General features: G+C 41.4%; 1 protein-coding gene across 6 annotated transcripts in view; it reads left to right on the plus strand.

Annotated features, from left to right (window-relative positions):
* The window catches only part of DROSHA (drosha ribonuclease III), a 118,911-nt gene that overhangs the window by 15,954 nt on the left and 77,890 nt on the right, over positions 1–25,067 (plus strand). For all 6 annotated transcript variants that reach the window (XM_032337702.1, XM_032337704.1, XM_032337706.1 and 3 more), the window contains 7 exons: positions 2,461–2,602; positions 4,438–4,592; positions 7,686–7,766; positions 13,812–13,898; positions 16,957–17,043; positions 22,894–22,965; positions 24,727–24,808. In XM_032337702.1, the coding sequence (XP_032193593.1) occupies positions 2,461–2,602; positions 4,438–4,592; positions 7,686–7,766; positions 13,812–13,898; positions 16,957–17,043; positions 22,894–22,965; positions 24,727–24,808 (706 nt within the window). The remainder of the gene's footprint in view (positions 1–2,460; positions 2,603–4,437; positions 4,593–7,685; positions 7,767–13,811; positions 13,899–16,956; positions 17,044–22,893; positions 22,966–24,726; positions 24,809–25,067) is intronic.

A 25,067-nucleotide genomic window follows, 5' to 3' on the forward strand; every position in this document is an offset into this window, starting at 1 on the left:
TAAACTAGAGCAGGGTTTTAAGTTGTGGTTCATGTGATGCAGGAAGGGGAAAGCTTACATGCTGAGCGCCTTCATGGTGCTGCAGCTTTACTCGTGCTTCCCCCATCACCTCACTTCATCCTCAAAACATGACTGGAAAGAAGGTATCTGTCGGTTAAGAATGTGGGTGTGAGTCATGCTTGACTAATTGTGACTTAAAGAAGCGGCGTTTATTTCTCTCAAGTTGTCTGGAGGGACATGGTGGCTGGTGTTCATTCGGTGGGTCACTGATGGCAGGGCTCTTGGTTGACATCTGCTGCCTCTGGAGAGTCCATCCCGTGCCTGGGATGGCCCCAGGCATCGTCTTTACACACTTCCGTCCAAACATAGGATGCAGGGATCGTGTGGGGTAGGGCCTTCCTCCAGGAACTTGCTCGGAGCTCGCGTGGATCTTTTCTTCCATCCCTTTCCCCCGGCTACATCTTAGGTCTTTCCCAGGGTTTTGTTTTCCTTTGCTGCTGTAATAAATTTCCACAGACTTCGTGGCCCACCACAACACACATTTATTAGCTCACAGCTTTGTAGGTCAAAACTCAAACTTATGTCTTACTGGCTAAACCAAGGTGTCAGCAAGGCTGTGTTCCTTTCTGGAGAGAGTCTGGTTTCTTGCTCTCTCAGGTAGTTAGCAGAGTTGAGTTCCTTGTGGCGATGGGACAGAGGTCCTTGTTCACTTGCTGGCTGGCTGGTGCAGGTTGCTTCCAGCTTCTGTGGGCCGTGTGCATCCCTTGGCTCATGGATCCCTTCCTTCGTCTTCAGAACGAGCAGTGCAGGTCAAGTGTCTCCTGTGTGTTGAGAATCTCCTGACTCTTCTTTCAACTGCACCTCTCACTACTGTTGGGAAAGGTTTCCCGCTCTTAAGGGCTCTTGTTAGATTGAGCCTGCCCAGATTATCTGGGATAATCTCCTCTTCCCAAATTCTTTAATCACATCTGCAGAGGTTTTTTTGCCACATAAGGTAACATCTTTGGTTCTGGGGGATTAGGACAGAGACATCTTTGAGGGTCAGAGGGACTCTGGCTGAGCCTACTTTTCCTGAGACCAGGAATTCTCTACCCAAATCTGAAGGGAATCATGGTTCTTTTAGCAAGGAAGAGGGAGAATGGCTGCCATGGATATTAATATCTTTAAAATAACAAAGGTGAAGACATTGAGGCTCAAAGAGCTTAAACAGGCATAGCTTTTTTTCCTTCTACTTTTATGGGTGTATTAAAACTGGTGTAGAAGGAAAACTAATAAACTAGAAGCCCAACATTGACCTTTGTGTTTTGTCTTCTGGTGTAGAGAGGTAGAAAAATGTCAACTAGCCTAGATTTGCCGATGTCGGTAATGAGTTGAGGCTTTGAAAAAGCAATACCTCTTTCGGGACAGCCAGATTTTAGGATTCTCTTTAGTTTGCTTTTTATGTCTGGTAGGTCTGGCCCTTACATTTTCAAAATTACTAAGTTGAAGAGTATGGCATTTAAAGTGATTTCAACCTAGGAAGAGAGAGTGGGGCAAAGTGGAGAATTTCCTCTAGACACGCATTGTGGAACCCTGTGTTTGTGGAGTGTATGCGCGTGTGCGTGTGTGTCTGTGTCCCTGTATTTATGGGGCGTATGTGTGTGGGGGAGGATATACAATGTTAACTTCTTCCTTTTTTTTTTTTAAAGCTTCTAGTTATTTATTACAGAGAGAAGGAGTGTGCAAGTGAGGGGAGGGGCAGAGGGAGGAGAGAGAGAATCTTGAGCAGACTCTATGCTCAGCTCAATCTCATGGCCCTGAGATCATGACTTGAGCTGAAACCAAGAGGCAGATTCTTACTGAGCCACGCAGGTACTCCTGTCTTTGGCACTTAGATGCTACCAAGATGTTCCTTTTTTAAAATTTTTTTTTAATTTGAATATAGTTGACAATATTACATTGGTTTCAGGTGTGCAACACACAACCTGTTTCCCTTATGTTATGCTCAAAAGTGTAGCTACCACCACCTGTCACCATGTGATAGTATCACAATGTCATTGACTGTATTCCCTATGCTGTGTCTTTTATTCCTGTGATTTCTTTATTCCATAGGATATTTATAGTAGATATTTTTAGTAGTGGGAAAGTGTATGTTCCATAGGAGAGTGTCAGCTATCATGATATCCTGTGGGGGGCAGGGGTCATGATTTATTTTGTCATATTAGAAGGGCATAAATGAACAGTTCTTATGTTTCTCAGTGTTGGCAGAGTGCATTTTCATGAGGATTGTGTTAGCCATAAATGTTGTATGTGCTTCAGAACACCATTGCCAGCATTAGGAATTTTGTTTTTAAAAGTTTGTTAAGTTGAAGGAGATGGCATCTTGCTGTTTCAAATCCTTGATTATTTGTGAAGTCCTATGTCTCTTTGGTATGGCTGTTGTTGATGTAGTTCCTAATATTGATCCTTTCTTTTTCAAAGGGGGATTCTACTGTGGTTGGAACAAGTAGGCTGCGTGACTTATACGATAAATTTGAGGAAGAGTTGGGGAGTAGGCAAGAAAAGGCCAAAGCCGCTAGACCTCCGTGGGAGCCTCCTAAGACGAAGCTAGATGAAGATTTGGGTGAGTCATCAATTTCGGACCAACTTCTAAACCAAGACCCTGGACTCTTGTTATTGCTGAAACCTTGACTTTGGAGATGAGTTCTTGAGAATCACACATTGAAATTTCTTCTTTCATCTTATTTTCCTTAATTATGGTCAGCAAAAAACTTAACAATGGAACTTTCTCTTTTTTGATCTTATTTTTCCTTACTTAATAAGAGATCTCATTTGCAGGGCATGTTAACAGTCATGTCCCTTATAGAATTGTCTAGTCTTAGAATCAGAAGGGACCATAGACCGGCCTCCCCACCAAAAGCAGGAGCCTGTTAACCCCAACCCTGTGCCTGTGCCACTCATGGACAGGCATTCTGTGTGGCCCTCTCCACTGCCAGGGGGCTCCTGCTTTGATGAGGAAATGCTAGTGCTAGGCCAGCTCGATCGAAGGTTTCTCTCAACTCACACGGATACTTTCCGTAATTTTCTCATATGGTGGTCTATTTTTCCATGTGTATTCTGAGGTTTCAAGTAGATGCTAAGATCTTTGAGGATAGAAATTGCTTTTTACCACTTTGAGGCCTTAGCCCCTAACAGAAAGCGAGTCACAGATGAGGCATCCACTATGCCTTTTCCATGTTCTTTGGCTCTCATCTGCCCATCCTCATTATGTCTCCCAGCTGAGAGGTAGTGTCCACGCTGGGCAAAAACACTGATGAAACCAGCTGGCCTGGGTTCAAATCCCTGCTCTGCCACTTGGTATGTGACCTTAGATAAATGATTTAATCTCTCTGTGCCTTACTTTTCTCATCTGTAAAAGAAGGAAGACAATAGCATCTATCTTATGCAATACACTAAAAAATCCAGCTGTGTAAGTGTTGGGTTTTATTACTGTGCTATACTACGTTAATCTCTTGTAGGATTAACCTAAGTTCTAAGTCTGTTTTTTAAAATTGTGGTAAAGTACACATTACACAAAGTGTACCATTTAACCACTTTTTAAATATACAGTTCAGTAGTATTGAGACCATTTACATTGTTGTGTAGTCTCCAGAACTTTCATTTTGCTCAACTTAAACTCTGTACCCATTAAACAGCTCCCCAGTCCCTCTTCTCATTAACCTCTGGCAACCATCATTTTGCTTTCTCTTCTGTGAATTTGAACTCCAGTCTGATACCTCCTAGAAGTAGAATCACACAGTATTTGTATTTTTGTGACTAGCTTACCTCACTTAGAAAACTTCTCAGTCTTTTTATCTAGTCACTTCCAAGGACTAAAACCATCTTTTGCTCCTATGGAGAGAAAAAAATCTAAAATCTTTAGTCTGGTAATCAGAGCCTTCACTCTGGCATTCATGATACCCGAACTCCTTATCTCCTGGTATTTTTCTGCGGGGCCTTTGCTCGAGCCAGTCTGCCTGGGCTCTTCCCTCCATGCTTTGGTCCGAGTGCCCCCTTTGCATTCCTTTCCCTTTAGCCCTTCATCAGCCTGTCTCTGCCCCATCTGTGTGTCTGGATCACATACACCCCTTCCAGGAAGTCTCAGGGACCCTCTGGGTCAGGGTGGACTCGGCCTTTTTTGAATTACTGCATTTTTTAAAATGTGAGAGTCCACACTACCACTGTGGTTTGCATTGTCTCTGGTATTGTTCATTAGGTGTTTCTCTGAAACTGTTTTCATTTTTTCCATAACTAGATTGTGACTTAGCACCATGGGCTCTATTATTTTCATAATAATATTTTCATTATCCATGGGCTTAGCGGAGTGCTTGGTGTGGGGTAGGCACCCACATGTTTGCTGAAAGAATAAACAATTGTGAATTTCTTCATCTTCTCTGTTTTTCCCCTGACCTATATTAGAGAGTTCGAGTGAATCCGAATGTGAGTCTGATGAGGACAGCACCTGTTCGAGCAGCTCAGACTCTGAAGTTTTTGACGTCATTGCAGAAATCAAGCGCAAAAAGGCCCATCCTGACCGACTGCATGATGAGCTTTGGTACAATGACCCAGGGCAGGTGCGCATATTTTTATGTTGTGTTGTTGCTGTGAAGGTTGCAGACCCACACATCACATTTATGACTCCAGGTTCAGAAGATGCATGTTGGCTGGTATGAAAACTGAATGTACACTTGGGGCTCTGTGTCATACCTTGGAGCTTATTTCTTTTCAGCTTCAGAGTTCAGCCCAAAGCATAAGCACCAGAGCAGCTGTCTCTTGAATCATGTTTGACGATGTTTGTAAATTCTGTGTTAGGGAGCAGGATAATGGTGCTGCCTCATTAAACCTGCAGTAAGTGGAAGGAGACTAATGGTAGGCTGCGGGAGAGAGCACTTGTAGGTCTTTTTAAAAGCAATTCATCTGGAAGGTATCTTGCAGCGATATAGTAAACAATGTCTTAAGTCCTGTAAGACTTCATATTTCTTAGTTGGTAATAGTCACAATTCCTTGTAAGTTCTGTTCCTTGTTAAGCACTTTTGAGCTAATGATGTCATAGCTGGACATAATCATTTTTATTTTTATTTACTGTTTTATTATGAAGTAAAACTTCATACCAAATAGTATCTTTATAAAAGATTTGTACTTTGTAAATATATAATACATATAAAAATAGTATCTTTAATGCACACGAAGTTATTAAGCATAATAAAACATATACCTATCAAAAGATAATGTGAAATTTATACTTTATAAATAAATGCATACCATTCTATATTAATTTGAATGCCCTTCTGGTTCTTGGTAGATGACAGCTATCTGAATGGTTTTGTTCTTTAGAATTAATATAGGTGGAATGCCTGACAGAAATTTAGTTTTGTGATACTTTTTGCTCTCTTGGAATTGACTAGAAATGTTTAAAAATTGTGAAGCATTTTGAGTATTACTTTATGTTATTAACCATGCATATGATCTCTCTTAGCAGTTTTAGTGAGTTATAATTCACACACTATGCAATTTACACACTTAAAAGTGTACAATTCATTTTTTGTTAATGTAGTCTTGAGATTTAACAGCCATCATAATTTAATTTTGGAACATTTTTGTTTTCCCTAAAAGAAATCCTGTGTCCATTAGTTGTCATACCCTTTTCCCCATATGTGGTCTTCTTAACACTCTGTTGTTCTGTCAAGAAGCCTATCCCTTGGTTTCTATACGTTTCTCCTCCCTTCCTCCCTTCCTTCTTTGAGAGAGAGAGAGAGAGAATGAGCTGGGAGGGGGCAGAGAGAGAGGGAGAAGCAAGCTCCCTGCTGAGCAGGAATCCAATGCAGGGCTGATCCCAGGACTCTGGGATCATGACTGAGCTGAAGGCAGATGCTTAACCGACTGAGCCACCCAGGTGCCCTTGTATGTTCTTATTTTTATTAGAGATTTACAAAGGCCTTCTGTGTAGTCTTACCCCTCTGTTTACTATGTTTGGTTTGTGTCGTCTGTACAGTTGAGCCTTGTAAAGCCTGAGCTGCCCTGGGGCCCGAGACCCCGGTAAAAGACGGGAAAGTAGGATGTCTGTGTGCTTCTCTGGAAATCAGGGAGCACGAGTGATTTCTGCACTGACCAGCATTTGGAGTGTGTTGTGATATTTGAGTGAAGCCCATCACAACTCGGTTTGCCAAATGTTACTTTGGATAATATCTTAATGTGATTTTTTTAGGTAGCAGTGTTATCCCTCTGCAGTGCCGCCTGAAGCTTTAGGTTTCCCAAAAGGATAAAGAAAGTTAGCATTTTTCAGTTTAATATTTGTGTTTGAAGTTTTATTGAGACATTTAGCCCTAGAACTTTAAGGAAATTGGTGTGTTACTTGTTAGTTCCATATACCTACATCTATATATTTTTAATAAATACAAAAAAAGTGAGAAATGGAACTCCGTGTCTCCATTCTTCCAATTGATGCTCTGGTCTCTGTTTTGATTGAGTATTACCATTTGTATTGAGTAAACTCATGAAACTGGCTTTTAAGGCCCTTTATGATTTGGACCGCAGTTCAGCATCTTTTGTCTTCTTGCTCATATAAATTCTGTTTAGATGGGTCTCATGTCCCTGGAGCATAACGTAGGCTTTCTTCCCTCCCTTTCTTTCCTCCTGTGCTGCCTCATGTAGAATAGCCATCTTCTTTTTCTGTCTTGTTCGCCCTTCACATTTTGTTCCTTTAAAACCAGTGGTGGGGTGCCTGGGTGGCTCCGTGGGTTAAGCCTCTGCCTTCAGCACAGGTCATTATCCCAGGGTCCTGGGAAAGAGGCCCGAATTGGGCTCTCTGCTCAGCGGGGAGTCTGCTTCCCCCTTTCTCTCTGCCTGCCTCTCTGCCTACTTGTGATCTCTCTCTGTCAAATAAATAAATTAAAAAAACAAAAAAACAAAAAAACAGTGGTATGGTATAGTTCACATGGACTCTTTCCCTTTTTCTTTAAATTACTAAGTATATCCTATGTATGTTATTTCTCCTGTCTAAAGTAACTATTCCTTGAATACATAGACCCCGAGTTATTTGTCACCCTCCTTCCCCCCTAATGTTTAGCAGTCATCTTTCTATCCAAGAGGCATTCAGCAATTACTCACTCATTCTATCATGTGAGTGTAGTTTATGGCAGTAAAAGGAATTCAGGTGAAAAAGCAGACATTGGCTCACCTGATTAGCATTGAGTTTCTCTGCTTCTGGTAGGATTTTTTTTCCCCCCTCTGCTTTAGATACCTTTAGGTTTTCCTTTTGGAAACATTTAATCTGCAGGTCACCTTCAGAGCATTGTGTGTTCCTTCAGGATATAAAATATGCTTTTCTTTTGTGAAAAAGTCATTTTTCTGGAATAAGAAGCAGGAGAAACACACTGGAAAGTCGTAGGAGAAGATGGGGGTAAACAGTGCACTGACATTGATATTTTCTGCTTGGCTGCACAAATAACTCAGGAATCCAGCATCGTCATATGGTTTCTCTTTATCAGACAATATAGACAGTCTGCAGCATTATTGGTTTTGGAACATCCATTTAATCTTCTAGCCGTGACAGCCTCTTCAGAGCTCCTATACTTGTGACATTAAAACCCACACAGTTTCGGAGGCCTCATTGTGCATGGTGTGGATTTCCCCCCCAATAAAAAAGAATTACATTCTGTTTCTGACAGATGAATGATGGGCCACTCTGCAAATGCAGTGCCAAAGCCAGACGCACAGGAATCAGGCACAGCATTTATCCTGGAGAAGAGGTAACTCATTTGGCTTATTATATTTGTAAGTGCTGAGAAGCCAGAAGTAGACAGATGCTGTTGCTGTTCTTTTCCCACAAATGAAATAATACCATCAAAATAGTCTTTTTTTGTCTTCCCTAATAGTCTCCGTTACTGATAATTGGAGAAGAAAAGTACTTGGGTTTTGAGGGGTAGAGTGAGGAATGTTATCAAGGAACTTTAAAACGTTTTGGAAGATTCATTGTTTAAAACAGGCAGGGTATATTTGAGGGGGTTTTGTTGTTATTTTAAATATCTTAAAACTGTACGCCTGGTAATTTTTTTCATGATTTTATTATAAATGGTTATGAATGGCCTTGGAAAAATGATCTTATTAAGTAAGCTGTGGTAAGGAACATTTTCTTTTCCCTTAGGGATATATAGGTCTATAAGGGTGTGCTGTTATCCTCGTTAGTCTGGGGTCCCCACTAAACTGTGAGTGGCGCACGGACTGTTTGACCCCATCCCCTGGTTCATCAAGGACACTCCAAATATGTTTGAGTGAATGAGTTGAATTCTTCATATCATAGAGATTCATGTAACTGCTCCCTTTCAATTATTTTCCCCCTGCCATCTTTTATTTTTATGTTATTAATGGCAGATTATCACTTAATGATCCATCATACTATGTGTAATCATAGTACGTGTAAATCCTTAATTTCTCTGGAAGACTTGTTTGAGACCATAATAGTAATGAGAATAAAGACTATGAGGCAGTGATGGATACTTTTAACTGCTTCTTTGCTTTTACCTCATTTGTCTTTGGGTGTCCGCAAATGTAACAAGGGACTGCGACAGGATCTGCACTTCTTGGGTGTCCACGCCTGTGCCTCAGGTGGGGCTCTCTGGAAGCAGGTGCTGCAGTAGAGTTTGCAGTATGAGATGTTTCGTAGGGATCAGGCAAGAAGAGAGTGGAGGCAGGAGAAGTCCCCCTGTGACGGGTCTCATAAAGCCACAATTACTGGAATTGTCTTGCATCAGGCTGGCCTAGCCTTCACACCTTCTTTGCCCTCTGTCCTCAGAGTGGCTGCCCTGGGAAGGGCATGATTTTGGGGTGGGGGCTCTATAGCAGAAGCTGACTCTGAAGGAACCGGTGGCTGTAGGCTGTCTGCTCGACAGCTGGGCAGCAGGCCCTTTGAAGGAGGATCTGGGTGGATGGCTGTGCTGGCTGAGAATTGGTGGGAGGTAAGCCCATACTCAGAGTACATGTTTGTTCCTGTGAGACAAACTTCAAGATGAATGGGGCCTACGTAGCCAACTACCTACTAAGTGGCAGGTTGGTCTTCTCAAGGACTGAGGAGCATTTTGGGGGTCCATCGTTGGTCATTGTAGATGGCCTGTTGGATGTTCAGTATTGGCTGTTAGTTTAGCCAAGGTAAGTCAGGTCCCTGATGTTGGGCTCATGAGAATCCTCTGCCTGTGCTGCTGTGGCCCCTTCATTCATGTACCCAGACTGTCAGCTCTGGGTGCCGACGACTGAGGCTGGCTGGCCCCATCTGGCCGAGTCATTTGTCAGTGAGGTGGTTTAGTACCTCTTCCATGGTCTGTGCTCTTCAGTGTACACCCACACGTGATACAGAGATTGTCGCATTCGCTCCCACTTATGCACCCACACGTCTACCCCAAGACCTTTTTTGGTTTTAATTAAAAAAAATTTTTTTAAGTAATCTCTACATCCACTGTGGGGCTCAAACTCACAACCCCAAGATCAAGAGGCACATGCTCCACCGACTGAGCCAGCCAGGTGCCCCTGCCCCAAGACATTCTTATCCCTGATCTTCCAATCTTTTTCCTTCTAGGCCTCTGACCAGCTGGCATGGCCACTTGCTTCTGCCATGAGTCCATCTATATTCTAACCTCAGTCTACTTCTCTTTCCACACAAAGTGGATGACCAGGTACATTGCCTGAAACTCTGCTCACTAGAAAGACTTTCCCTCATTACTGTCTTTCAGATTCCTCCCTGAATGAGGCTGCATCACAGTCCGTCTTCGGCTTGCTCCCCGACCCCTGACTGACTTATTTGCAAACCCAGCTTGGGCTTTTCCCTCTGCTTTCATCCTTCAATCCTCGGTCAGCCGCTGAGTGAGGGTGCTGGTGGGACAGGGACACCTGCTCCCGCGGCCTGTTTGTGCCTGCTGCTGCTGCGTGTGCCTGGTTCTGGATGTGCAGGCTCCCATCTTAGGACGGATGGTTGCCGGTCCCTTCCAGACTTCTGCCCGGGTCAGACTGACAGAACCCAGCTCATGCTGGGCTGTTCAGCCACATGCCTGTTTCCATCCGTAGGCCATGCCTTCCGTGTCTCCCCTGGCCGGTAGCACACTGGTGGTTTCTCAGAGGCATATTGTTCTTCACGGTAGACAGCATGGCTTTGCTCCAGAACACCAGATACCAGCGTTGTGATTCTCCCTGTGTGGCCAGACTCCCCTCAGCATCTTTTCCCACCAGCAATGTAGGATTTGCTGAATTACATGGCCCCCCGCAGCAGGGCTACTCGCGCTATAGCTTGGAACTGCTAGAGCCTTCCACGGGAACCTCACTCCCAGCTGGCAGCCTTCTGTGCCGCTCCAGGACTGGGTGGGCACAGTGTTCCGAGGTGGGGGTTAGCCTGCCTCCCAGAGAGGCCTGCCTGGTGCTGTGCTTTCTTCACTGTAGGAGGTGGAAGATGCAGTGATTTGTCTGTTACTGTGGACTGATGTCTTGGCACTCAGATCCCTGGCTCTTAAAAATGGTTGTGGCTGTGGTAGGCCCCTGAATCGTTGTAGGGGGTCTCCCATACCCTCTGGAGCATGCGTGCTTTGCCGAGGCTTTTAGTTTGATAAACATCGAGTCACAGATGCAGTGAAGGTTCATGTTCCACAGCACGTCCAGAAGGTCGAGAGCGCCCTGGACTGTTAAGGCAGTGAGTGGGAGAGGTAGGACAGCCTGGCAGCAAAGCTGTAAATGTCCTTTCTCTGTGAATGAGAATAGAATGTGAACTGTGTCTTATCCTCATTCTATTGGGATGGAAAAGAATATATTCAGCAAATCACTTTGCACGTGAGGTCCTACAAGTCTGCTCTGAACTGTAGTGTATGGCACAGCTGAGCTTGTGGTAGTCTCTAATTATCGTGCAGGATCCTCCCCCCACCCCCCGCCCCCGGAAGCCAGATTGATGAATTAAAGATATGATAACACTGTCACCCCTGTGTCTTTTGGATCCTTAAGGATGGTGCTAATCTATACCATCCCCTAAGAGTGATCTTGGTTTTGGTGCCTGTGTCAGGGATGGTAGAATTTCGATGGCTTCTGCTTGACCTTTTCCATTATGATGGCTCTTACTCCACAGAATAAGGACTGTGTGGGGGTGCCTCTACCAATTTTGTCAGTTCCAATGAAATGTTTCAGGGGCCAGGGGAAACGCCTCCTGGGCAGATCTGTGGATGCAGGGGACCTACTGGAAACAAGACCTTGACTGAGATTCCTTTTTTTTTTTTACCTTGGCTTCATATCACCAACTCTATAATGTGTACTGAAGTGATGTACTCAGCCTCCTCTGAGTAACAGTGTTGATTCAGATGCTCTGTCCAATATTCCTTGAACATTCTCGGTTCCCTGTTCCCCCGTGTACAGTGTTTTGGGTACATGGCCATAGGCCCTTTTGGGGGAGGACAGGGTTGTCATGACCATTTTTGCTTGCAGTGGTGTTCTAGGGCCCTTCCTATTATAGATCTAGAACTGGGAAAGGGATCATGACTTTATTGGAGCAACCTATCTCCAGCCCTTGGTTAACCATTCTTGATTTCGTCTGTTGGTACAAACTAAGTATTACTCTTTTCAGCTGTATTCTATGAACTGCTTCCATGACTTTTTGTGGGCCAGACCCCTTTAGTTGCCACTTGGATCTTGCTGGTTATGATGATACTATGAGAGCCGGCTTCTCACAATTAAGTCCCATCATCCTGACTCCCCTGTTTCAGAGTCCTTTCATCCCCACTGCTGTCAGCAAGCTCTGCTCTGTGACAGCCTCTCTTACAGTCAGCCCTGGCCTGCAGAGGAGGCCACCACTGATCTTCCTAGTGAGGCTGGTGTCCCTTCCCCAGCACATTCCTTTTGGAATGTAGATGGCCTTGACAAGTCCTCAGGGCCTTCCCATGGAATATGATAATCTGGTATATTTTTTAGTCACAGATAGTATATCCATTCTAATGCGCCCACTTCCTGACTCTGAATTACTTCCTTTTCTGTCATGGCAGTTTTGGTATTTTAACTACACTTATTGTGGACCATTGCTTTTTCATGCTTTTAGGAGACATCCTAGTAGGGGGTCCTGGCATCTGGTGTCCCGAATCCTGAATGCTCACAAGTCAGTGAACTCTTCCCTAACCACTTTTATGTTCTGGTGCTTTTGGTCAAGCACTCTCAGCGTCCGGTCTTGTGCAGCCTCCTGCTGCTGGCTCATGCGGGCTAGTTCTTGCAGTTCCTTTGAGATATAATCTCTCCTCGGAGCACCACCCCCCCAGCTGGGTTATGCTGTGAAGTGACCCTAACTGTAGGTCTGTTGGCCAGGAGGGGAGACCGTTTGAGGGGAGGCAGTGTTTGTTGCCTTGCAGTGTCTTCCATTGCCTTTAGATACAGGTGAGTCATTGCTCTTAATAGACAGGGTTGGACCACCTCTGTGGGGATGGATGATTTAGAAGGGTCTGGGGAGTTACAACCTGTATGTCTTCATCTCAGGTTTCCAGGTCTTGTCCCTTGGCATAACAGATCTACCCTGTTGGCTGTTAATTGTCTCTAAAGTCCAACCATCTCTGTCCCTGGGTTTGGTCTTGGCAGTGCAGGGGACAGCTTCTCTGTGTGCCTCCAGCAGTCCGTCTGGCTCCCAGTTGCCTTTCCTCCCCCTCTCCTGTTACATTTCTGTGGAGCAGTGGTTCTCCAGTTACAGCTTCACCTAGGAACTCCTTAGAAACCGGGTTCTCAGCCAGCCTCATCTGCTGAATCAGAAATCTTAAGGGTGGGAAGCAAGCAGTCTGAGGTAGAGCAAGCCCTCCAGTGATTTCAAGGCACACTAAAGTTTGAGGGACATGGTAGGGCATTAGGGGTGCTTAGCAATAGCCACCTATCCTGTTATCCTGACAGCACACGTTCTCTCATAATCTTACATCCCTGGTTCACCGCACCTGCTTCCACTGGTACACCCTCCCCAGTCATCATCTTTGGGAGTTTTCTGTTGGTCTGCCATCTGGTGCTGGGGACTTCACCTCCCACCATGATGGGGTCCTCATTGCCAGTGGATGGTAAGTAATTTCAGCTCCAAAGTCCTCTATCTTATCTCCTGCTTTCTTGGATCATTCCTGGAGCTACACCCTGGATTCTCCAGAAATAGATGCTAAGATGAAGTTTGGGTGCTTGATGTTTCTTAGAGAACTTTACCTGTGAGAGAAGGAATGTGTAAGCAGGACTGGACAGAGGATCAGTTGAATTATGAGGCCGCCTCAACAAAGCCCCTGTCAACCTGGTGGTGATCCAAGGAAGGAGAGCAAAAAAAGCATCAGTTTCTGTTTTCTTTTTCCCATCTTGAACTCCGGGCTTGTTCTTTTCTGCCGCCTCTTATGTGTCCTTCATTTTTGGTCCCTTCTGTTTTTACTGAGCATATTTAATGGTCCCTTCACCCCCCCCCCATCAAAACCTATTATTTTTGAGATTCCCCCACCCCTTTTTTAAGCACATTGGGAGTTTAGCCGAAGGTCAAGTATTGTGTTATGTTACAAATAAAAGGAAGATAGTCTTAGAAATTGAGATCTAGAAAGATCTTCATGTTACCTGAACCCCTTGTATTGCATGCATGTGAGGAAATACGTTGAGTCCTGGTGATCAGCTGGTCCTTTTTTATTCTTCTAGTTAATGGTGCTGTTCTTCCTACCAACCTGCGAAGGAACACACATAAAATCTCTTTTGTCAGATGCAAATCTAGAAATGTAGTCTGTTTTTAAATAAAAATATTTTGCTACTTTACTTTTAAACTCACTTTTGTTTTCCCCCCTCAGGCCATCAAGCCCTGTCGTCCCATGACCAACAATGCTGGCAGACTTTTCCACTATCGAATTACAGTCTCCCCTCCTACAAACTTTTTGGTAAGTTCCTAACAAAATCAGATTTCATTTATTTTAAAATGTAAATAGGTTTGATGTGTTCATATAGGTTAAAATGTGAATAGGCTCAGTACAAATTCAGTTCTTAAATTTTCTTTAAAAAATGTTATTTTTATGTTGATAAAATTGGCCATTATCATAATCACTCTTATTTTGCTTCCTCTCACTATACTACTTTCTCTACCTTTTATCAGTTATGTTTTCAGTACCTCACAATAGCCATATTCATAATAGCTGTGACTTTTGGCGCTCTTCATTGGAACTGTGCAGGTGGAGGAATGTGGAGAACCTTTCTCATCTCTTAAAAATCAGGGAATAACTAATGTATTATCTAGTGACCCGATCAAGAAGGTCTGTTGTATTTATGACAGTAGTAATAATACCTAATTATTTATTGACTATGGTATCAGCCATTGCTCTGAATGTTTAACATGTGTTAACTTATTTCTCACAATAAACTGGTGAAGGAGAATTATTATCCCCACTATACAGGTGGGGCAGTTATCTATGTTTTATAGATGAGGTTCAGTCACGTTCTGAAGATTATTCAGGTAGTAAGTGGCCGAGTGGGGATTTACACCTAGACAGTGTGCATGACTGTCTGCTGGCCTCCTGTTCTTTATTGTTTTTCACAGTGGAAAGTTATTAATTCTGTTACTTCTATCATTGAGAGATTTCAATTTCAAAATTAAATGATTAGTAATTACATATTTTAAAAACTTAATCAAGTTATAATTCATATATTGTAAAATTCACCCATTTAAAGTGTATTTATTTCCTGATAGAATTCTTTTCACAGAATTGTGAAACCATCACCACAGTCTAATTTTAGAACGCTGTCATCATCCATCCTCAGAAGAAACCCTGTACTCATTAGCAGTCAGTTCTATCATATCCCTCAGCCTTCAATAGCTAAGATACTTTCTGTCTCTATCATTAGCCTGTCCTAGATATTTCATATGAATGGGATCCTAGAAAATGTGGTCTTTTTACCTTGTTTCACTCAGCATAATGTTATTAAGATCATCTATGTTGTAACATATAACTTTATTCCTTCTTTTCTTTTTTGAGATTTTATTTATTTCTCTGTCAGAGAGGGAGAGCACAAAGCAGGGGGAGCAGCAGGCAGAGGGAGAGGCAGCCTTTCCCACTAAGCAGGGAGCCCAAACAAGATTTGATCCCAGGACTCTGGGATCATGACCTGAGCCAAAGGCAGACATTTAACCGGCTGAGCCACCGAGGCGCCCCAAACTTTATTCCTTTTAATGGACCAATAATATTCCCTTGTGTGGATATACTCTATTTGTTCATTAATTGAGCTGATGAACATTTAGGTAGTCTCCACTTTTAGACTGTCATGAATAATGCTGCTATGAATGTTTGTGTAGAAGTTTCTTTCTTTCTTTCTTTCTTTTTTTTTTTTTAGAAAGATTTTATTTATTTATTTGACAGAGAGAGATCACAAGTAGGCAGAGAGGCAGGCAGAGAGAGAGGGGGAAGCAGGCTCCCCGCTGAGCAGAGAGAGCCCAATGTGGGGCTCGATCCCAGGACCCTGCAATTATGACCTGAGCCAAAGGCAGAGGCTTTAACCAACTGAGCCACCCAGGCGCCCTTGTGTAGAAGTTTCTATGTGGATGTCTCTCGGGTACAAACCTAGGCCTGGAGTTCTGGATCATGTGGTAACTCTGTGTTTAATGTTTTGAGGAACTACCGAACTGTTTTCCAAAGTGGCTATATCTTCTTTTGTCAGAAGTTCTTTTCATTGTATTTAATTTACACTAGCTTTATTTATACTGAAATAGAAAGTAATGGTAATATTGGCAAAACAACTAATGTACATGAGCGTATTCTTTAGCACCTTCCTCCAGTTCTTTGTATATATATACAGGGCTTAAAGATTTTATTTATTTATTTGACAGATCACAAGGAGGCAGAGAGGAAGGCAGAGGGGGGGGGGAAGCAGGCTCCTTGCTGAGCAGAGAGCCCGATGCAGGACTCAATCCCAGGACCCTGGGATCGTGACCTCAACTGAAGGCAGACGCTTAACCCACTGAGCCACCCAGGCACCCCTGTATATATATAAGGTTTAAAAGAATAATGTTCAGTACCTGTGTTAAAAAACTGTTTTTTATGGCCCCTGGGTGGCTCAATCATTTAAGCATCTGCCTTCGGCTCAGGTCATGATCCCAGAGTCCCAGCATTGAGCCCCACCTCAGGCTCCCTGCTTGGCGGGGAGTCTGCTTCTCCCTCTGCCCCTCCCCCTTCTCATGCTCTCTCTCTAGCGCTCTCTCTTGCTCACTCCCTGAAACAAATAAATAAAATCCTTTTAAAAAAGTGTCTTTTAGGTTACTAGTCTTGATAATTAGTTCCATATTTAACATCTAGGATTAAAAATGGTAGTCTGTAAGAATAGCATAAGGAAGAGAATCTTGTATGCTTGAATTAACATTTGTATGTTTTAACTACAGATTCAATTTTCAGATAATTAAAATTTTTCACATCATGTGGGAATTGATTTGTTGCTGTTATGTGGTAGGATGGCTTCTCCTTGGAGGTCCTGGGAATGGAGCTGTGAGGGGTTGAGCCTCTGGTTCCAGAGGCCTTCTAGGCTATTACTAGTCTTGACTATCATGATGCTGAGTCTTCTTCCACTTTGAGCTTTGAATTGACTGTGCTATTGTCTTGTTCTTATTGGAACTTTCCTTAGTTCGGGAATACAGTCAGTAAGAATAGATGTAGTAGTACTGTAGGAGTAAATAAAACAGGTTCGTAGAAAATGAAGCCATATAGCCTTTTTTCCCCTTTATGATACCCATAATAAACATTCCTGATGGTCTCAATATGTAAATATTACTGAAGCCAGAGAATTCCGCCTAAAATTAAACTTTTGTATAAAGTTCTCCCTGGTTGTTTAGAAAAATGTTCACGTTGCCTGTGGAGTCCATACATTTCTCCTGTTGGAACCTTTGTGTTCCAATGGATTTCTGTACATGCAAATCATGTTCTTAAGCTCACACTTTGTGTTTCTGTTTGCTTTTAGACTGACAGGCCAACTGTTATAGAATATGATGATCATGAGTATATCTTTGAAGGATTTTCTATGTTTGCACATGCCCCCCTGACCAATGTAAGTATGTACTAATTGGCTGGCTTTCTCCTTTCCTGTATTCTCTTCCTTCCCTTCATTCTTGTTTCTGAAAGTCAAAAATAAATTTCTTTTCTTCTGACTTTTAAGTAACATTTACTTTGCGTCCCTCTGCGTGAGTTGCAGGAAGTCTGCAGCAGTGTGTGTCGGGGGTGGGGGTGTGACATCTGTGCTAATGAGTCACAGGTTTGGTCCACATTAAATGGTGTAAGTAAACATGTGTTAGAATAACATTTTGAGAGTGTGAAAGATTGAAAAAGAAGGATAAACTGTGGAGTAATGTGTCAAAGCTATTTTGGGTTGGGTGTCCTTCAAAAGGAGGTTGGAAAGTTTTAAGGAGCAGCTATCATCTAGTGTTTGAGCAATAGGAAAAGAAAGAGAGTTATGCTCGGGTCATCTGGAACCTGCATTAATTTCCTACATTCTTCTGTTTTTGAATCCCAGGACTATATATTCTTTAAGAGATTTTTGTCTGACATACAGATCTGTGATATTTTTATACCAGTATTAAAGTTGCTTTATTGGTAATTGGTTCAAATGGAAGTTCTGTATCTGTGAGTCAAAATCTTGCTGTCTCAAAGCTAACGGTCTTGGGAATTGTCTTATTCTATATTCTAGTTGGACATAGAGTAGAATTTGCTGGCAGCTCAAACTATAGCAGTATACTTTACCCAGTCCAAATGCTGTTAGAGAACTTAAGAAATGATAGCTTTGGTGCATCTGCATCAAAGTAACAGTGTTCTTTAATCCTTTCTGAGTTGGTTATAGGAAATTACATCCACAGTTTAAAAAGTTTTTTAGGTGTTGTTTACTCAAAACGTGAAGTTCTGTTCCACTGGAGAGTAAGGAACAAAATTTTTGCCTGACTTTATTCCTTTCTGTCCTTCTTTTTTTCTTTGTAAGTAGACATGATTCTATAGTAGTGGTAGTAATTTAAAACAAATTGTTTTCTTAGTGGAATTTTCCTAGAGAATTTTCTGTGGAAGGTGATGACATTCTAAATAAAAACATAAAATTGTTTGATAATACATATTACCTCTACCTCCAGTGTGGACTCTAATATAGAAAAGTGCTTCACATTGGACCATTTTTTTTTTTTAAAGATTTTATTTATTTATTTGACAGACAGAGATCACAAGTAGGCAGAGAGGCAGGCAGAGAGAGAGAGAGGAGGAAGCAGGCTCTCCGCGGAGCAGACGGCCCGATGCGGGGCTCAATCCCAGGACCCTGGGATCACGACCCGAGCCGAAGGCAGAGGCTTTAACCCACTGAGCCACCCAGGTGCCCCTGGACCATGTTTTTTGAGATATAACTGACATACCATCATATTAATTCCAGGTGTACCATGTAATAATGATTCAACATTTGTACATAGTGGAAAACGATCACAGTTAAGTCTAGTAACATCCCATACCACACATAGCTATAGAGTTTTGTATTTGACAATTCTTTAACAGTCTTTATGAAAAGGCACTAAGAATTTTTGAAATTTGATGGTTTTTTGGCCTTTTTTTTTTTTTAATGTCTTAGGCACTCAAAACCTTTGTTACACCAAAGCTCATAATCTCAGAGTGGGAAAGACCATTGAAGGTCCTCTAGTCTAGCTCCTCCCACATAATGCATTTTTCTCTTTTTTCCCTCAGTGGGCTTGCAAATATAAATAATTTGGTTACCATGAAAATATTTAAAATTATCTCTTATTTCCTTAGAAGTAATAATAGATCTCATTTAACTTTTAGGATCACCTTAATCAAAGGAGGAAAGCAATGTGGCTTCAGAGAGACCAGGGTTTAAACATTAGTGAATTCCACTTACTAGCTGTATGATTTGACATTTCAATCTTTATAATCCTTGATTTTCTCATCTGTAAGATAGAGGTATTGTAGCAATCTTACCGATTTCTGCAAAAAATAAATGACACATGAAAAGTGTTTGTCATCGTTTTGGGCATACATGTTGGCACTTTTTTTTTTTAAGATTATATATTTATTTATTTGACAGAGAGAAAGAGAGAGAGAGATCATAAGTAGGCAGAGAGGCAGGCCTAGAGAGAAGCGGAAGCAGGCTTCCTGCTGAGCAGAGAGCCTGATGCAGGGCTCAATCCCAGGACCCTGAGACCATGACCTGAGCTGAAGGCAGAGGCTTAACCCACTGAGCCACCCAGGTGCCTCCATGTTGTCACTTCTTATTTTGGATAAGATGTCAGACAGACTTCTTTTTTTTTTTTTAAACCGGTTCTTAATATTTACATGACCTTAGAGAGGTGATTCTTTGAGCGTTATTTAAAGCCTGTCAGCACAAGGCTTGGCACTAAGAGACTGCTAATGCTCAGTTAATTGCAATTGTTACTGTTACAAAATGAAAGGACTGAAAATTCCTGGCTTCAGCATATATTTTATATAAATACTCAAGTTCTCTAAATTTGAGAACTTCACTCTGTAATGAGAAGATAAGCCTCATCATTTATGTAGAGGTGTTGATAAAATAAATCGAGTTTTAAGCTCAATGTTGTACAGTTCATAGGGATCAGATCCATCAAAGGCCTCTTGAATTTGAAGTAGTCTCCCAGAAAAAGAATTATTAAATCGCTTTACTGATCTGATTCATTTTCTTGCTAGAGAGAGTGTATCAGCAAGAAGGGCATGCAAATGATGGTAATGTTAGAATTTCAACCAATCTACTTCTGACAAGTTTTCTTAAGATCATCTTGAATTGAAGTGGATTGAAAGCCTTGTTGGCTAAGTATAGAGCATCTGGGAGCATTTTATCCTTTTACATAGCACAATTACTATTACTTAGAATACCTGATGTTATTAAGGACTTTGACAACATAACTATAAAGTTATAAAGATACATGTATTAGATGCATAATATCTTACCCCATCCTCAAAAGCGTAAAAAAAAAAAAAACAAAAAAAACCCTGCTTTTAGATGGCTTTCCATTTCCAGTGGCCTCACTGCCCTGGATTTAGCCTTTCAGCACCTGCAAGTAGTAGAGTTCGATATAGAAGTTTCTGGAGGGTTCTTTGTTTCTTTATGGGAGGATGAGCTAAGAGTTAATGTCAGTCAGTATTCAAACAAGTTTTAGGAAATGCTAGGCATTTATATTTTTTGAGTGACCATTGACCTTTCAAAAATTGAGCTTGCCATATGTAGAAAAATGACAAGTTCTCTTTGAGTCTTAGAGAGATAAAAGTGAATAGAAAAGAAGATCTTGGCTTTTCCAGATTTGTGTAGCTCAGAAGGGTTCTGGTGGTATGGATGAGAGCCCAAAAGAAAATAAGGTATGTACAAGAGAAGAGCTCAAAGAAGGAATCCCAAAAAGGGAATCTAGTTGAAACGATATGGGGAAATGACTGTCCTTACATAATTCATCTAGCTGAGTTCCTTTTGTGCATGGTGGATGGAATAACTTTTGCTCTTTCTTCGTCCGCCTCTTGACTTCCCAAGGGCTCTGTCCTTTTCTGGGTGCTCTCTTCTGAGTAATACAGTCTCACCCACAGTTTTTCTTCACATCTTCTGATTCCCACCAAATTGGTATTTATAGCTATGACATGGCTCTGTGCTCCACACACATTTCAGATTGCCTTTTGGACATTACCACCTTGATAGCCCCTCAAGTACCTCACCCTCAGCCTATGCAAAACTGAACTTGTCCTCTTCCTCGAATATTGTTTGAGGTACCTGGAGGACACCCTATGAATATCTTTGTATTAATGCCATTGTGGTTTATCTTGTCATTAGGCCAGAAATCTTGAATTTTTCTCTCTTCTTTCTTGTCTTTCACTTCCACATCAGAATGGTCATTGTACATTTCAGTAACCTCTCCCATGTTTAAAATTTGCTCCCTTGCTTCCAGTCTTCTATTCATTTGGCTCCTGAGCTATTTGATCTGACTCCAGTCTGGTCTTCTGGTCTCTTGCCTTGCTCTACTATAAACCATTCCCACACTGTTGACATAAGAGCCCATCCAATATGTAAACCATGATAGTCTGTCACTTAAAGTACTTGGGTGACTTCACATTGCTGTAAGGAGAAGTCCTTAATCCTTAATGTAATTTATGTGATCTGCATCACATAGTTCAAACTTTTCCTGTCTAGAACCTCCTTGCTTCTCTCTCTCCATGTATTTCACTCCTGAACAGCTAAGAGATTTTGTCTTCCCTCAGCTCCCTGTTCTCTGTCTTGTTAGAAACTAAACACCTGTTCTTTCCCAACTTAATTCTTCTGGATGGCCTGGAAAATTTCTCCCCGTCTTTGAAGACTCAACTCAAATGTTACCTTCTCTTTGGTTCTTTTGTACTTTATACTATTTTATTTGCTTATGAGTTTTTAATTGCACTTAATACATTATATACATTATATTTTATTTATTATTTACATGCCTGCCTTCCTTTTTAGATCCTTACCTTTTAAAAAAGGTAGGGGCTGTGCCTTATTTTAGAGTAACTACGGATGTAACACAGGTTATTAACAAAGGATAGGTATTTAATAGTATGAATAGTACACATATTTGGAATTCTCAAATATTTTTAAATAATTATAATAATAACTTAAAAATAATCATGGCCTTAGTATATCACTTCAGTTCATTTAGAACTCATTACTGCAATATTGAAAATGGATTTCTTATTAAAGTTAATTATAAATTTCATTCAGATTAGCCACTATCCTTAAAAAAAAAAAAAAAAAGAAAGAAAGGGAAAAGCACCAAAGAACTAAACTTTATTTCTGAGAAAAAGATTTCCAGTAGATGGCATTGTAAGACTATTTTTGTTTTTCTTGCCATTCCTTTTGCTGGTAGAATTAAAGTTGTTTCTTTCTGATTGCTGTGGTTTATAAAAATGATTACATCTATATAAAATCATCTTATGGACAGATTGAATGGCCAGAAAACCTACTTAACACATCTCTAGGCTTCTGAGTCTATTCTTTCTGCCAGCTTGTCCGCTAAGCCACTTTAGTAACCTCACAGGTTCTCTCTCATTGTTTCCTTCATTGAAAAATACACTTATGGGAAACCCATTATGTGTAGGCATGGGGCTAGCATCTGATGACCGAACAAGATAGATATGGATTTATTTCCTCTGGGCCTGCCTTCATTTTCACACAGACCCTGAGTATCAGACCACGTAATGAGAGGTGTGTACTCTAGTGGATCAGAGTTGTGGTCTAGAGCAAGATGTTATTGCTAGCTCCCTTAGGCAAGGTACCTGATGCCACTGCCTTAGTTTTCTCCCCTGTACAGTGGGGATAGTAGCTGTGCCTATCTGATAGGTGTGTTTTCATGCGCGCCCCTCTGAAGCAGCATGACGTTGCCTGGCCCGGTGGGTGTTAGCTATTAGCACCGTCATTACCAGGGTTGGCTTTTGCTGCAGAGCGGGATGCGCAGCCCGAGTTGAGTGTGCTTTGGTGACTGATGCATCCATAACCAAGGGGTTGTCATCCTGCTATCCCTGATCTACTTGAAGAGCTAAAGATTCTGAAAGATTAAGAAAACCTGAGAAAAAGAAATGTTTGACTGTGGTTTTATCAGTACCTTAGAGGTGATATGTTTGGTTTTGGTGGGTTCTTATATTTTTGTGTTGCTGCTGCTAAAACAGTTAAGCACCAACATTATGCAGGTTTCCTATAGAAGCTGGGCTAGCTGGGTTCTTGCCATTCATATCCTGCAGTTGTGGTCAAAGCTTCATGTTCAGTACTGTTAGCAGCTTGGATTCAGGTGAAGCCTTCTCATTTGGTTCATGGCCTTGTGGGCCAGAGAGCAAATACACGTGCACTGGGAGCCTGCAGGAGGGAACTACAGAACTGAACCTCTCATTCTTATTGCAGATTCCACTGTGTAAAGTAATCAGGTTCAACATAGACTACACAATTCATTTCATTGAGGAGATGATGCCCGAGGTAAGAGAAAAGATTACTTAACCGCCTGATGTAGTTTGCTCTTTTTGCTTATTTCACACTTAAATCTTTAAACCATTGAACTTGGCCAGCTCTGGCTGTTTGCCATAGGAATGCCCCCAAAGAATGGTGTTCACTGTCGAAAGGGTCAGTGAGCTATGGTTCGAGGAGCAAGGTTAAAATTTGGATCATTTTCAACTTCTGTTGACCTATTTTTGAACTTAATTCTCGTCTTGCTTCTGCTGATCGTAACATTACATCTGTTTCCAGTTTGTTTTGGATAGGGGACAGATTCTGGCTACTGGTCGTTATCAGAGGGGAAATTAGAACAGTGAAACCAAATCTGATAGCTGTTGGAATAATCTTATTCATTATCTCCAATGACAAGATCAATGCTTGGTTCATTTTTCTTCCCATGTATTTACATATTTTTCCTAATTGTTTTTCATTGCAGATGCTCAGCAGCAGATTTATCTAAATATATGCAAGAGGTTTAAAATTCCAAAGCAAGATTAATGTGAATCTCAGAATGATTCATTGCCTGATCTTGAATTTAGTGGTGTCAACAAATCACACTAAGAAATAACAACTAGACAGCAAACAAGCTTGTGCACTTAACATTTGTTGAGTTGGGGTCGATTTCCTGAGCCCCCGGCTCTTCTTGCAAACCTTGTTTAACAGTGAAGCTCTGTCGTGGCCAGTGGAGCACTGAGGGGGATTGATGAGCGTGACACACAGGCCTAGTTTGCACCTGTTTCATTCCGAGCACGTGCTGGTAATTCTACCTGTCTTTCAAAAAGAATTAAAGAGAAAGGGCCGCCCCTTCATTCTCCAGCTTAGAAAGGCTTTTTTGCTTCCTTTTGATTTTTAAGGTCATAAGCCTTCATTTGCTATTGTAAAAGTTGATGACTTCTGGCGTGATCTCACACAGGGTGATTTATGAACCCTGAGCAAGACAAGTAGGAGGAAGAATTATGAGACAAGTCTCACTTGTAAATATATCATCTGTTAAGCTTGTTTGCAGGAGAAATTTTGGTACAAAGTCTTGTAGTTTTTCTTAGCCCTCTATTTGCCTTTATTAAGAATTTGAACTTTTTCACAAAACAAACTGAGAGTTGCTGGGGGGAGGGGGGTTGGGAGAAGTGGGGTGGGGTTATGGACATTGGGGAGGGTATGTGCTACCGTGAGTGCTGTGAAGTATGTAAACCTGGCGATTCACAGACCTGTACCCCTGAGGATAAAAATATATTATATGTTTATAAAAAATTAAAAATTAGAAAAAAAGAATTTGAACTTTTTTTGGCACAGAAGATCTCTTTTTATGGTAATTGTAATGGTGATTCGGGGTGTGTTCGAAGGGTGAGAGTAAGCAGGGGTGGGATGAGGGGACAAACCTAGAAGAGCCGACCAGTGTCGTGTGCATGTGTAGTTTAAATTAACAAAAAATCCCCAGGAAATTCTGATTCTGAAATTTAATTGGCTGGAAAAATACAATGAGATTTTAGTTTTTAAACTTCATGTTTTATTTGTATGTTTGCAAGGACTGAGTTTACATTTTTGTAGGAGTGCTAATGGCAGTATTGCCTGCTTCATGTATGTCTCAAGTCAATGAACTGTTGTAGGACAGTAGCCAAACTTCTTGGGAAATTACATGGTTTTAGTATGGGTTTAATACACACTTTTAAGATGCTTGACTAACAAGTGGAACCTCAGTCAATATACATTTATAGTAATACAGTAATTTGATTTTGATTTATTTTTCAGAATTTTTGTGTGAAAGGACTTGAACTCTTTTCATTATTCCTGTTCAGAGATATTTTGGAATTGTATGACTGGAATCTTAAAGGTAAATAACAAGATTTAAAGAAAAGTATAATGCTTGTAGAAGAACGTTGTAGTATATGTAAAAACTTGAAACAGTGGGGAGACAGTTGGAATTCCTTTTATTTTTTAAATATTCAGGGAAAAGTATGTTATTCCTAGAATCAGCTGCTATCATTTGACGTGATAAGTTCTTATGGGTCTTATTTTAAATTTTAATAAAATTTGACAGTGGTCATTACCTAAGATTACCATTATCCATTACTTAACTGATACCTAAAAAG

The sequence above is a fragment of the Mustela erminea genome, chromosome 3, assembly GCF_009829155.1.
Source record: "Mustela erminea isolate mMusErm1 chromosome 3, mMusErm1.Pri, whole genome shotgun sequence".
NCBI lineage: Eukaryota > Metazoa > Chordata > Mammalia > Carnivora > Mustelidae > Mustela > Mustela erminea.